This window comes from Anomaloglossus baeobatrachus, chromosome 5, assembly GCF_048569485.1.
Source record: "Anomaloglossus baeobatrachus isolate aAnoBae1 chromosome 5, aAnoBae1.hap1, whole genome shotgun sequence".
Taxonomy (NCBI): Eukaryota; Metazoa; Chordata; class Amphibia; order Anura; family Aromobatidae; genus Anomaloglossus; species Anomaloglossus baeobatrachus.
The window spans coordinates 37,491,067-37,503,888 of record NC_134357.1 but is presented as its reverse complement, the minus strand read 5'-3'; the positions used below and the strand labels follow the sequence as shown (position 1 = coordinate 37,503,888).

General features: G+C 43.8%; 1 protein-coding gene across 1 annotated transcript in view; it reads left to right on the top strand.

Annotated features, from left to right (window-relative positions):
- The window catches only part of LOXL4 (lysyl oxidase like 4), a 124,085-nt gene that overhangs the window by 90,608 nt on the left and 20,655 nt on the right, over positions 1-12,822 (top strand). The window contains exons 8-11 of the mRNA XM_075352238.1: positions 4,390-4,544; positions 4,644-4,811; positions 6,270-6,432; positions 7,439-7,682. Coding sequence (XP_075208353.1) covers positions 4,390-4,544; positions 4,644-4,811; positions 6,270-6,432; positions 7,439-7,682 — 730 coding nt within the window. The remainder of the gene's footprint in view (positions 1-4,389; positions 4,545-4,643; positions 4,812-6,269; positions 6,433-7,438; positions 7,683-12,822) is intronic.

Below are 12,822 nucleotides of genomic sequence, written 5' to 3'. Positions count from 1 at the left end.
GCACAGCCTCCTCCTATTGAGTAGAATAGGAGGCGGATGTGTAGTACCCAGCTGCAGCCGCTATCCGAAGATGGAGCCAGAACTGACCACTTCCGGCCGCCTGCTTCCGCCGACGGCACCAAGGTCACCTGATCAGCGCGGTTGAGGGGTGTCGGACCCCGGCCGATCAGACATTGACGACCTATCCTAAGGATACACCATCAATGTCAAAGTAGATTATGTTGCAGATTTGATGTTGATTTCACACTTTGCACGGTAAAAGGCAAAGTCCACAGTGAACTCCATACAAAAGAATCTGCACCATGGATCAAATTTCGTGCAGAAATTTTCAGCAACGTGCATTACACGGTGGGTTTTCTCCGTGCAAATTCTTGAGAAAAATTACCAATATTCACACACAAAATGTGCACGTACATATGTAATATATGATCAGCTATGAAAATCTTATATCTTTTTAAATCTGCACCAAAGGTCAATTTTGTGCTGAAATGTTCACCAGCATGTGAATAAGATCTCTAAAATTGCACCCATATGTCCGGGACTGGTACCTATTGCAAATTCAACATACATAATTCTGCGGGTAAGGTACCCTTCATGTCCAGTCCATGAAGGTGGAGGGTGCTCTTAGCTAAGCCGAGAGCTGGGGCCAATTTGCTGCTATTGCACAGAAGCCATCTATTTTCTGTATGTAGCTGAGGTTCTGGCAAAGTCTGGAGAGCAAGGGAGCAATGCTGAAGTATCAACTGTATAAGATACTATAGTCGCTATGAAAATCTAATGTGGCGAAGAGCAGCATTGGTCAATGTGGTATTGAGGCATGCAGTACCATTTCTGATCACATGGAGTGTTGTTTGGTAGAAATCTGTACAATACTCCGCTTACTGGTAGAAACGTGCAAGAAGATTGGTAGACTCCATCTACTATATGTGCAGTAGTTTGGTAGACTCCGCCTACTATGTGCAGTAGTTTGGTAGACACCTACTATGTGCAGTAGTTTGGTAGACTCCGCCTACTATGTGCAGTAGTTTGGTAGACTCTGCCTACTATGTGTAGTAGTTTGGTTGACTCCGCCAACTATGTGCAGTAGTTTGGTATACTCCGCCTGCTATGTGCAGTAGTTTGGTATACTTTGCCTACTATGTGCAGTAGTTTGGTAGACTCCGCTTACTATGTGCAGTAGTTTGGTAGACTCTGCCTACTATGTGCAGTAGTTTGGTATACTCTGCCTGCTATGTGCAGTAGTTTGGTATACTCCACCTGCTATGTGCAGTAGTTTGGTATACTTCGCCTACTATGTGCAGTAGTTTGGTATACTTCGCCTACTATGTGCAGTAGTGTGGTAGACTCCGCCTACTATGTGCAGTAGTTTGGTAGACTCCACCTACTATGTGCAGTAGTTTGGTAGACTCTGCCTTTTATGTGCAGTAGTTTGGTAGACACCTACTATGTGCAGTAGTTTGGTAGACACCTACTATGTGCAGTAGTTTGGTATACTCCGCCTGCTATGTGCAGTAGTTTGGTATATTCCGCCTGCTATGTGCAGTAGTTTGGTAGACTCTGCCTACTATGTGCAGTAGTTTGGTAGACTCTGCCTACTATGTGCAGTAGTTTGGTAGACTCTGCCTACTATGTGCAGTAGTTTGGTAGACTCCGCCTACTATGTGCAGTAGTTTGGTAGACTCTGCCTACTATGTGCAGTAGTTTGGTAGACTCCGCTTACTATGTGCAGTAGTTTGGTAGACTCCGCTTACTATGTGCAGTAGTTTGGTAGACTCTGCCTACTATGTGCAGTAGTTTGGTAGACTCTGCTTACTATGTGCAGTAGTTTGGTAGACTCTGCCTACTATGTGCAGTAGTTTGGTAGACTCCGCCTACTATGTGCAGTAGTTTGGTAGACTCCGCCTACTATGTGCAGTAGTTTGGTAGACTCTGCTTACTATGTGCAGTAGTTTGGTAGACTCTGCCTACTATGTGTAGTAGTTTGGTTGACTCCGCCAACTATGTGCAGTAGTTTGGTATACTCCGCCTGCTATGTGCAGTAGTTTGGTATACTTCGCCTACTATGTGCAGTAGTTTGTTAGACTCCGCTTACTATGTGCAGTAGTTTGGTAGACTATGCCTACTATGTGCAGTAGTTTGGTATACTTCGCCTACTATGTGCAGTAGTTTGGTATACTCCGCCTGCTATGTGCAGTAGTTTGGTATACTCCGCCTGCTATGTGCAGTAGTTTGGTATACTCCGCCTGCTATGTGCAGTAGTTTGGTATACTTCGCCTACTATGTGCAGTAGTTTGGTATACTTCGCCTACTATGTGCAGTAGTTTGGTAGACTCCGCCTACTATGTGCAGTAGTTTGGTAGACTCTGCCTACTATGTGCAGTAGTTTGGTTGACTCCGCCTACTATGTGCAGTAGTTTGGTAGACTCCGCCTACTATGTGCAGTAGTTTGGTAGACTCTGCCTTTTATGTGCAGTAGTTTGGTAGACACCTACTATGTGCAGTAGTTTGGTATACTCCGCCTGCTATGTGCAGTAGTTTGGTTGACTCCGCCAACTATGTGCAGTAGTTTGGTATACTTCGCCTACTATGTGCAGTAGTTTGGTATACTCTGCCTGCTATGTGCAGTAGTTTGGTATACTTCGCCTACTATGTGCAGTAGTTTGGTATACTCTGCCTACTATGTGCAGTAGTTTGGTAGACTCCTACTATGTGCAGTAGTTTGGTTGACTCCGCCAACTATGTGCAGTAGTTTGGTATACTTCGCCTACTATGTGCAGTAGTTTGGTATACTCCGCCTGCTATGTGCAGTAGTTTGGTAGACTCCGCCTGCTATGTGCAGTAGTTTGCTAGACTCTGCCTACTATGTGCAGTAGTTTTGTAGACTCCGCCTACTATGTGCAGTAGTTTGGTAGACTCTGCCTACTATGTGCAGTAGTTTGGTAGACTCCGCTTACTATGTGCAGTAGTTTGGTAGACTCTGCCTACTATGTGCAGTAGTTTGGTAGACTCTGCCTACTATGTGCAGTAGTTTGGTAGACTCCGCCTACTATGTGCAGTAGTTTGGTAGACTCCGCCTACTATGTGCAGTAGTTTGGTAGACTCTGCCTACTATGTGCAGTAGTTTGGTAGACTCCGCCTACTATGTGCAGTAGTTTGGTATACTCCGCCTGCTATGTGCAGTAGTTTGGTGGGCTCCGCCTGCTATGTGCAGTAGTTTGATAGACTCCCCCTACTATGTGCAGTAGTTTGGTATACTCCGCCTACTATGTTCAGTAGTTTGTTGGACTCCGCCTGCTATGTGCAGTAGTTTGGTAGACTCCGCCTACTATGTGCAGTAGTTTGGTAGACTCCCCCTACTATGTGCAGTAGTTTGGTAGACTCCGCCTGCTATGTGCAGTAGTTTGGTATACTTCGCCTACTATGTGCAGTAGTTTGTTAGACTCCGCTTACTATGTGCAGTAGTTTGGTAGACTATGCCTACTATGTGCAGTAGTTTGGTATACTTCGCCTACTATGTGCAGTAGTTTGGTATACTCCGCCTGCTATGTGCAGTAGTTTGGTATACTCCGCCTGCTATGTGCAGTAGTTTGGTATGCTCCGCCTGCTATGTGCAGTAGTTTGGTATACTTCGCCTACTATGTGCAGTAGTTTGGTATACTTCGCCTACTATGTGCAGTAGTTTGGTAGACTCCGCTTACTATGTTCAGTAGTGTGGTAGACTCTGCCTACTATGTGCAGTAGTTTGGTTGACTCCGCCTACTATGTGCAGTAGTTTGGTAGACTCCGCCTACTATGTGCAGTAGTTTGGTAGACTCTGCCTTTTATGTGCAGTAGTTTGGTAGACACCTACTATGTGCAGTAGTTTGGTAGACTCTGCCTTTTATGTGCAGTAGTTTGGTAGACACCTACTATGTGCAGTAGTTTGGTATACTCCGCCTGCTATGTGCAGTAGTTTGGTTGACTCCGCCAACTATGTGCAGTAGTTTGGTATACTTCGCCTACTATGTGCAGTAGTTTGGTATACTCTGCCTGCTATGTGCAGTAGTTTGGTATACTTCGCCTACTATGTGCAGTAGTTTGGTATACTCTGCCTACTATGTGCAGTAGTTTGGTTGACTCCGCCTGCTATGTGCAGTAGTTTGGTATACTTCGCCTACTATGTGCAGTAGTTTGGTATACTCCGCCTGCTATGTGCAGTAGTTTGGTAGACTCCGCCTACTATGTGCAGTAGTGTGGTATACTCCGCCTACTATGTGCAGTAGTTTGGAATATTCTCAGCTCTTTTTCAGTATTACATTAGATGGAATATTATTGCAGGAAGATGGAAATTGTGATTTTGTATCCAATGCTTTTTCTGATGTTCTCGTGTGTCTCTTCCTGTGTTTTTAGGATTAGGTCCAATACACATGAATGAGGTGCTCTGCACGGGTCAGGAAAAGTCCATTACAGAATGCAAGTTCAAGGAGGCGAGTATCGCCGGCTGCCAACATGAAGAAGATGCGGCTGTGAGGTGCAATGTTGCTCAGATGGGATATGGAGACCAGGTAGGTGTCGGTCACGGTGCATCATTTGCAGACTGAATACATTTATTTATATGTAATCCAGTAATTAAATATGGTAACTTTCTAATATCACTTTTTCAGATACGCTTGGTAGGAGGAAGGTCAACCGAGGAAGGTAAAGTGGAGGTCCAGATGGTTGTCAGAGGTGCAAAGAAATGGGGAGCCATATGTGCAGAACTGTGGGGCATTAATGAAGCCATGGTGGTGTGTCGGCAGCTAGGACTGGGATTTGCCAATCATGCCATACAAGTAAGGAACCAATCTATAGTATCATTGCTAATACTGACATATAAAAAGTAGGATTTATTGTTATTCTTACTCAAAAGCGCATGCAAATGAACTCTCCTCCAGTGTAAAGAAAGCTGGAGGTCCAGTGCCACCCATCAGAGGATACCATCATATAAGTTAGTCTGACCCCTTAAAAATTCTTGCAGCATGACAAGGACGTGTAGCTAAGAGTCTTTTCCAAAACTGAAGACCTCCATTTGGAGACTGCTGTTCCTTCATTCATACCACTCATCAGTGCAGATCAGGATACAGGTTGTTTAGAAGAAAGGCTTTCCATGTCTAGGTGGTACTGTTTCTCCTTGTGGAGACCATCAAGTTGGGAGAATCTGGCTCTCTAGTGCCCCCTATTGCAGGTGATGTATAAGTCAGCAACGAAGCAAAAGAAGTGGAGGGCACTCACCGGGCTGCCGTATACCAATGAATCCGTTTATTTCAGCATCCGGTAAAATGTAAAAACAGCAGAGGGGAGGGGGGAGGGATGCACGGCACAGCAGACGACAGCCCTTTCATGCTAAACAAGCACTTCAACAGGTCTACCAGATAAGCCAGCATCTGTCCCTTTAAGGATCCTTGTACCTTGAATTGGGATAGTTAGACAAGCCAGCGTTTTATAAAATGTCATCATGATACTTTAGTAAAGATATGAAAAATCTCTTAGCTGGGATCTATATCAGATGGATGCAAGGGTGTACTTAAAATAAAGACCATGCAGCTGGTATTATAGGTGTAGATTGTGCAGCTACAGACAGCTGAAATCCCTTAAGATAAGACAGAGACTGTTTATTACCATCTCTGCCTTCCTGATTGCTGTATACACAGTGCTATTGATACAGATTAGGAAGCACTAATGGCGCTTCCTGCTCCAGCCATGTTAAGATAAGACAGAGACAGTTTATTACCATCACTGCCTTCCTGGTTGCTGTATACACAGTGCTATGGATACTGAGTAGGAAGCACTAATGGCGCTTCCTACTCTAGCCATGTGTGGTGGGAGGGAGTTTGAGCAGCTGGATCTCACCAGACCAAGATTAGCTCTTCTGTACAGACAGAAAGGTGAATTTTACCTGCAACTGGTACTAATATACCAGCCCCTGTTACAGGGGAAATCACCTAGAAATAAAAAACAATATTGAAATGCCCTCAAAAGAGAGTGCGCGTGAGAGAGGTTGCTAGTCTAAACCACAATGTATAGATCCACATCCACAAAGTATGTGTGTGTGTATATATATTTTTATATATATATATATATATATATATATATATATATATATATATATATATATATATATATATATATAATATGAAATTATATATCTCATGGTCTGTTGGCCCCATATTACATGACATGAGACGCTAGTACTGAGCAGAAGAATATGGAATCACGGATAATTACATTGCGCTTTCCTATGATCACACTAGGAGACCTGGTACTGGCAAGGAACTCCTGGCGCCGAGGACGTTGTGATGAGCGGTGTGCGCTGCTTGGGTACAGAGATGTTTATTCAGCATTGCCGCCACCATAGTGTTGTACACTGTCCACGAGGAGGGGGGCGCCGTTCCGCCGGAGTTACCTGCACGGAATGTAAGTTGGATCAGGGGTGTTTTGTAAACGTTGGGATTGAGTGATTCGAGATTTTCCCCTATATTGATGGCAGTAGCTGAGCCATTGTCTGCCTTCCTCTACCAGTGCCACCAGTAGAAATTAATGACATATGCCACAATATTCGTATCATTTACATTTGTGGAATAGCATCAAATATTGTAGCCTTTGAGCCACCAATATGTGCCTATAATCCTATCAGGGAAGCCCCACACATTGCCACATCATATTACTGTAGAAATGAGGAGATCAACAGTAGACATAAAGGAGTGTTCCTGTTTAGACTCTATGGCATATCAACCAGATATTAAGATCAAGGTAGAGGTGGCAATGCATGTGCGGCTCTTTCCATTCACTTCAATGGAAAATTGTGATGGACATGTGAGGAAGGATCAACAATCTAATATATACAGCAGAAGGGGTGTATGGAATAGCCATTTCAATCCCCTCAGTTCGTCTTTTTGACCCTTCACCGTATTAACACCTTCCCAACGTGTGACATGCCGACCTTGCTCCATATGCAGCAGGTAACGGCTGTTTTACACAGGCAGCACCTTCTGCTAACAGCAGCGACCAGAGTGAGCTCCAATCGTTGCTGTTTAACTTATTAAAATTCTATTAACTGATGAGCCGGTGTGATGACATGATAATTGGGGGTCTCTCTTCACCATTTTTGTGCTTCTTAGGAGATCAGTAATTTTACAATATTCTGTAATACTGAAGTATTTCACTATAGAGTATTAGTGATCGAACTATCGCAGATTCAATTTTAAAATGTAAATAATAAAAAAGTACATTAAAAAATTTAAATCACTTTTTCCAAAATTTAAAAAAAGTAAATTTGGAATCTTTGTGTTCGTAAAAACTGAACCTATAAAAATATCTAATGAATCAATGCATACAGTCAACCTTGTAAAGAAAAAATAATCAAAATGCGGATTTGCCTTTTTCTGATTGCATATGGAGTAACGTCTGCATTTCTTGTTAGATGCGCCAGACCTCATCCTCAATGCACAGTTGGTGCAGGAGTCGTCCTACCTCGAGGACCGACCGCTGAGCATGTTGGAGTGCGCTCACGAGGAAGAGTGCTTGTCCAAGTCTGCAGATGACATGTCCTGGCCCTACGGACATCGAAGACTTTTACGCTTCTCTTCACAAATACACAACATTGGAAGGGCGGACTTCACTCCTCGAAATGGGAGACACACATGGGTATGGCACGAGTGTCACAGGTAAGCATGGCTTAAAGGGTGAAACTCATGCAATTAACGTGTCTGATAATTTCATGCAGTTCATAACTCCCCCTGACCTAGCGGTCAGTCCCCAATTAGAGATGAGCGAACCTTTGGAAGTTTGTTTCGGAGGGTAAATGGGTTTTTGGAAGCTTCCGAACCCAAACTCCGAACATCGAACCTCAGTTTCGCTCATCTCTATTTGCAATGATCACCTAGCTACTGGGGTTTCCATTAATAATCTGTTGGGTGACCTGGAAATATGTTTTCAAATTCCCTACAGCGCCACCATATGGGAGATTAAGTCTTACATAGTGTCACTTAAAGGGGTTGTCCACTATTCGGACAACCCATTCTTAATCTCTATGTTTCTACATAGTAAAATAACAACACCTATATTAATCTCCGGTGCCGGCACCATTCCAGCGAGGTCGGCACTGCATCTCCCAGGGATTGCGTGATATAACAACGTCACGCAATTCATGGGAGAGTCAGTGCAAACCTCCCTAGAATGGTGTAGGCACCGGAGGTAAAATTAGGCGTTGTTATTTTACTAGGGGTAAACAATTAGGCTAATCAGAGATTTAGGCTATGTGCGCAGTAGGATGTTTTTGCACTTCTCAAAAACGCTGTGTTTTTGGCCGCAAAAAAACACACAAAAATGCACCCGTGGCAAAAACGCAGCGTTTTTGGTTGCATTTTGCTGCGTTTTTCCAATGCATTGGATGGGTGGAAAAACGCAGCAAAACGCAGAAAAGAATTCACATGTCCATTTTTTTTTCACTTCGAAAGCGCAGCTTTAAAAAGAAGCTGTGTGCAGACAACAAAAATGAAAAGTCATAGACTTTGCTGGGGAAGCAAAGTCATGCAGTTTTAAGACGAAAAACACACCGCAAAAACGAAGTAAAAAACGTCTATTGCGCACATAGCCTAACTCCTTCCCCCTTCTGACAAATCAGACATTCGGAGGAAGTGAGAGCTGCGGATGTTTTCTCACTTTCTCCATATGTCAGTTATATCTGAAGAAGGGGATAGTGAAGCAAGCACTGAATGGTTGCAGGGACCATGTGACACAAATATGTCAGGCAATCCCAGGGAGAGCCGGAGGAAACACCCCTGGAATGGTGCTGGCTCCATAGATATGTATAAAGGCCCCGTCACACACAGAGATACATCTTTGGCAGATCTGTGGTTGCAGTGAAATCATGGACATATTGTTCCATTTGTACACAGCCACAAGCCTGCCACTGATTGTCCACAATTTCACTGCAACCACAGATCTGCCGCAGATTTATCTCTGTGTGTGACTGGGCCTTAAGTGTTATTATTTTACTGTGGGGAAAAATAGGGATTGAGAAGAGTTGTGCAAGTAGTGGACAAACCCTTTAAAATAAATGGGCAACTTGTGTAACACATGAATATTCTGAGTCCTCCAAAACATTCATTGTAATTAGTCTCTATTCTGAAAAATCCATGGCCTTGAAAATGGAACCTTTCTCTGTTAAAGGAGTTTTCTAAAATGTAATCTTCAGGAGTACGCTGCTCCCCTTCCTCCCAGTTTCCTGCTTCCCATGTAGAAGTGGTGCGCTCCTGATGATTGACAGTTTAATCCTCCAGCATGGCTGCATTGTTGACCTGAACTGTGTACTCTACGCGTCTGTGTACTGTGGCGTTGATTCAGTAGTATTGGAAGACTGGCCGAAACAATAGATAAGCCAGTTAGAGAAGCACTTGCAAGCTGTATTAGAAAGAGCTTGCAAGCGCTGTGCTCCTTGCCTAGGAAACCAACTCTGATAGAATGCAGCAGAGGTCGGTAACTTAGGCAACAAGCAGTAAACAATGAAATTAAATTTTCTTCCTTTCTTTAATAAGAAATGAATTAGAAAAGTTGCTTCTATTTACAAGCGCGTCGCAATTTTACCCATTTCAGAAGATGAGAAAATCCTTTAACTTATTGTTGTCCCAGAGATTAGGTGAGAGTCGATACAAGTCTTGCAATTCTTAAAGAGACCAGTTAACTATACACTGGCAGTTCCTTTAAAAAATGCAAATGAGCTCTCTCCTAGGAGGAAAGAACCTGCCAAGGGGTGATCGGTTCCTTCTAAGTCAAAGGAGGAGCACCAAGTCTAGATGTGAAGTTAATTGTCAGATGATCGAGAAGCTGATTTACACTCAGTGACTTGTGAATCTAGCATACGAAATCTAATATACAAAGCTCAGTGAGTGTATGTATGTGTGTGTGTATGTCCGTTAAAGGAATCCGCACCGTCGCATTTACAATAACAAAATTTTACACAGACGCCTCATGTGACCCAGGGAGCGCCATAGACTATGTTTTGAAAGGAAAACTTAACCCCGTGCTTTACAGTTACTCTCCAAAAATCCTGCCTCCATTAAAGTGAATGGAGCCTGGAACTACACGTTAATAGCAGCTGTGATTGGTTGCTATAGGAACAAAGGATATTGTTAGTATAATAAGCTTATGTGTGAGGTAATATGATGTCGGTGGGGGGATAGAGACAGAGACGACAGACAGAGAGCGAGACAGACGACAGACAGAGAGAGAAAAAGAGACGACAGACAGAGACAGACCTTGAAAGAGACAGACCTTGAAAGAGACAGACCTTGAAAGAGACAGACCTTGAAAGAGAGTCAGAGACAGTCGGGGAAAGAGACAGTCGGGGAAAGAGACAGTCGGGGAAAGAGACAGTCGGGGAAAGAGACAGTCGGGGAAAGAGACAGTCGGGGAAAGAGACAGTCGGGGAAAGAGACAGTCGGGGAAAGAGACAGTCGGGGAAAGAGACAGTCGGGGAAAGAGACAGTCGGGGAAAGAGACAGTCGGGGAAAGAGACAGACCTGGAAAGAGACAGTCCTGGAAAGAGACAGACCTGGAAAGAGACTGACAAAGACAGACCATGAAAGAGACAAACCATGAAAGAGACAGACGGGGAAAGAGACAGACGATGGAGAAAGAGACAGACGACGGAGAAAGAGACAGACGACGGAGAAAGAGACAGACGACGGAGAAAGAGACAGACGACGGAGAAAGAGACAGACGACGGAGAAAGAGACAGACGACGGGGAAAGAGACAGACGACGGGGAAAGAGACAGACGACGGGGAAAGAGACAGACGACGGGGAAAGAGACAGACGACGGGGAAAGAGACAGACGACGGGGAAAGAGACAGACGACGGGGAAAGAGACAGACGACGGGGAAAGAGACAGACGACGGGGAAAGAGACAGACGACGGGGAAAGAGACAGACGACGGGGAAAGAGACAGACTACGGGGAAAGAGACAGACGACGGGGAAAGAGACAGACAAAGACAGATGGGGAAAAAGACAGACCTTGAAAGAGACAGTCAGGGAAAGAGACAGACGGGGAAAGAGAGAGACAGACACAGACACAGATAGAGAGACAGACAGACACAGAGAAAGAGAAAGATAGACTGATGCAAAGACAGACAGATAGAAACAGACAGACAGAGCCAAAGACACAGACAGACAAGGAAAGAGACAGAGAGACAGACAGACAGCGACACAGACAGAGACCGGGAGAGAGACAGAGACAGTTACTGTCCCGGGCAATGCCGGGTACTACAACTAGTTCTAAATATACTCGAAAATTTGCACTTGGAAAGCGGTCGTCTATGAGTACTGACAAGTAGGATATCAAGAGACCATCACAATTAGGCAAATTAAATGCATAGAAGAAATCCTTAAGGAACGACTAATTTAATCTAAACTATATTTTTTGAACATTTAAGGATAAATGTTTTTAGTTTCTAAATATGTAAATGTGATATGTAAATTAGTGACAAACTGTATATACTGCGAGGTATCTGTCAGTTTTAACATCACTTTGTATCGCTGATCCTTTACATCCCGCCGTTCATCTTAATGTCCGGGATAAAATTACAAAACTAGCACAAAGGTCCAATTATATTTCCTTTGATTATATTGGATTTTGAGCCGCGGAAGGAGCTCACGCTGAAGAGAATAATACGAAGTTGTGATAATGTCAGATAAGTTTCTTTCTAACGAGGCTTTTTTCACAGCAGTAACTTGTCAGGAGCAGCAGGCAACGTCGAAGCGCCGGGAAAGTGATTTCTATAAGCAGAAAAAAAACAAAAAAATGTGCATCGCTAATATAAGCTCCCCCCAGCATGTTCCATCAGAGCCAAGAGCCCACGGCTGCCTGCTCCACCAATTAGCTTCAGAGGAATACCAAAACCGGAGCTGACATAATGCACAAAACACTACATTACACCCCGAGATGGTGGGCTGCCTTCTTAAGAACAAATATTTTGTTGCGCACCTTCATCTCCGCTCTGAATTCGACACATTGAAAAATCAACAAACAGACATTCGAGACGGTGACAGATGAAATAATGGCGCCTGGTTTTTTTATTGTTTGTTTTTTTGGCTTTAACAAAATAACAAGAAAAAAAAAAGAAACAAAAGTATGTGACTCACACAATAAACTAGAGCGAGATTTGTCATTTAACTCGTTGTAGATTCCACCGCAGCAAAAGGTAAAACCATAGAGAATGTTTACTACAGGGTTCGAGCCTTCCCATTACAGGTATATACGTGTGCCAGTGTATGGACATATGGTCGCAAGCAGGGTCTACTATCATACCTTTGTTGTTAGCTCAGAATATCCTAAAAAGTGTGGCACAAAAAATTACAGCTTTTTTGAAAATAAATTTAGTGTTGCGTGAGAGTGCTCGCCACTGCTTGTTACTCGATCGAGCATCGGATAAAAACGTTCAAGTTTCCCATTGACTTCCATTATGCTCAATACTCGATTTGCACCCAAGAACCCAGATGCTCGATTGAGTAATGAACAGTTGCGAGCAAACTCACTCATCATTATTAAAAATTTGACTCTGTTGGGAGATATTTTTTAGTGATGAGTGGACACTACCATGCTCGGGTGCTCAGTACTCGTAACTAGTGATGAGCGGGCACTACCATGTTCAGGTGCTCAGTACTCGTAACTAGTGATGAGCGGGCACTACCATGCTCGGTGCTCAGTACTCGTAACTAGTGATGAGCGGGCACTACCATGCTCAGGTGCTCAGTACTCGTAACTAGTGATGAGCGGGCACTACCATGCTCAGATGCTCAGTACTA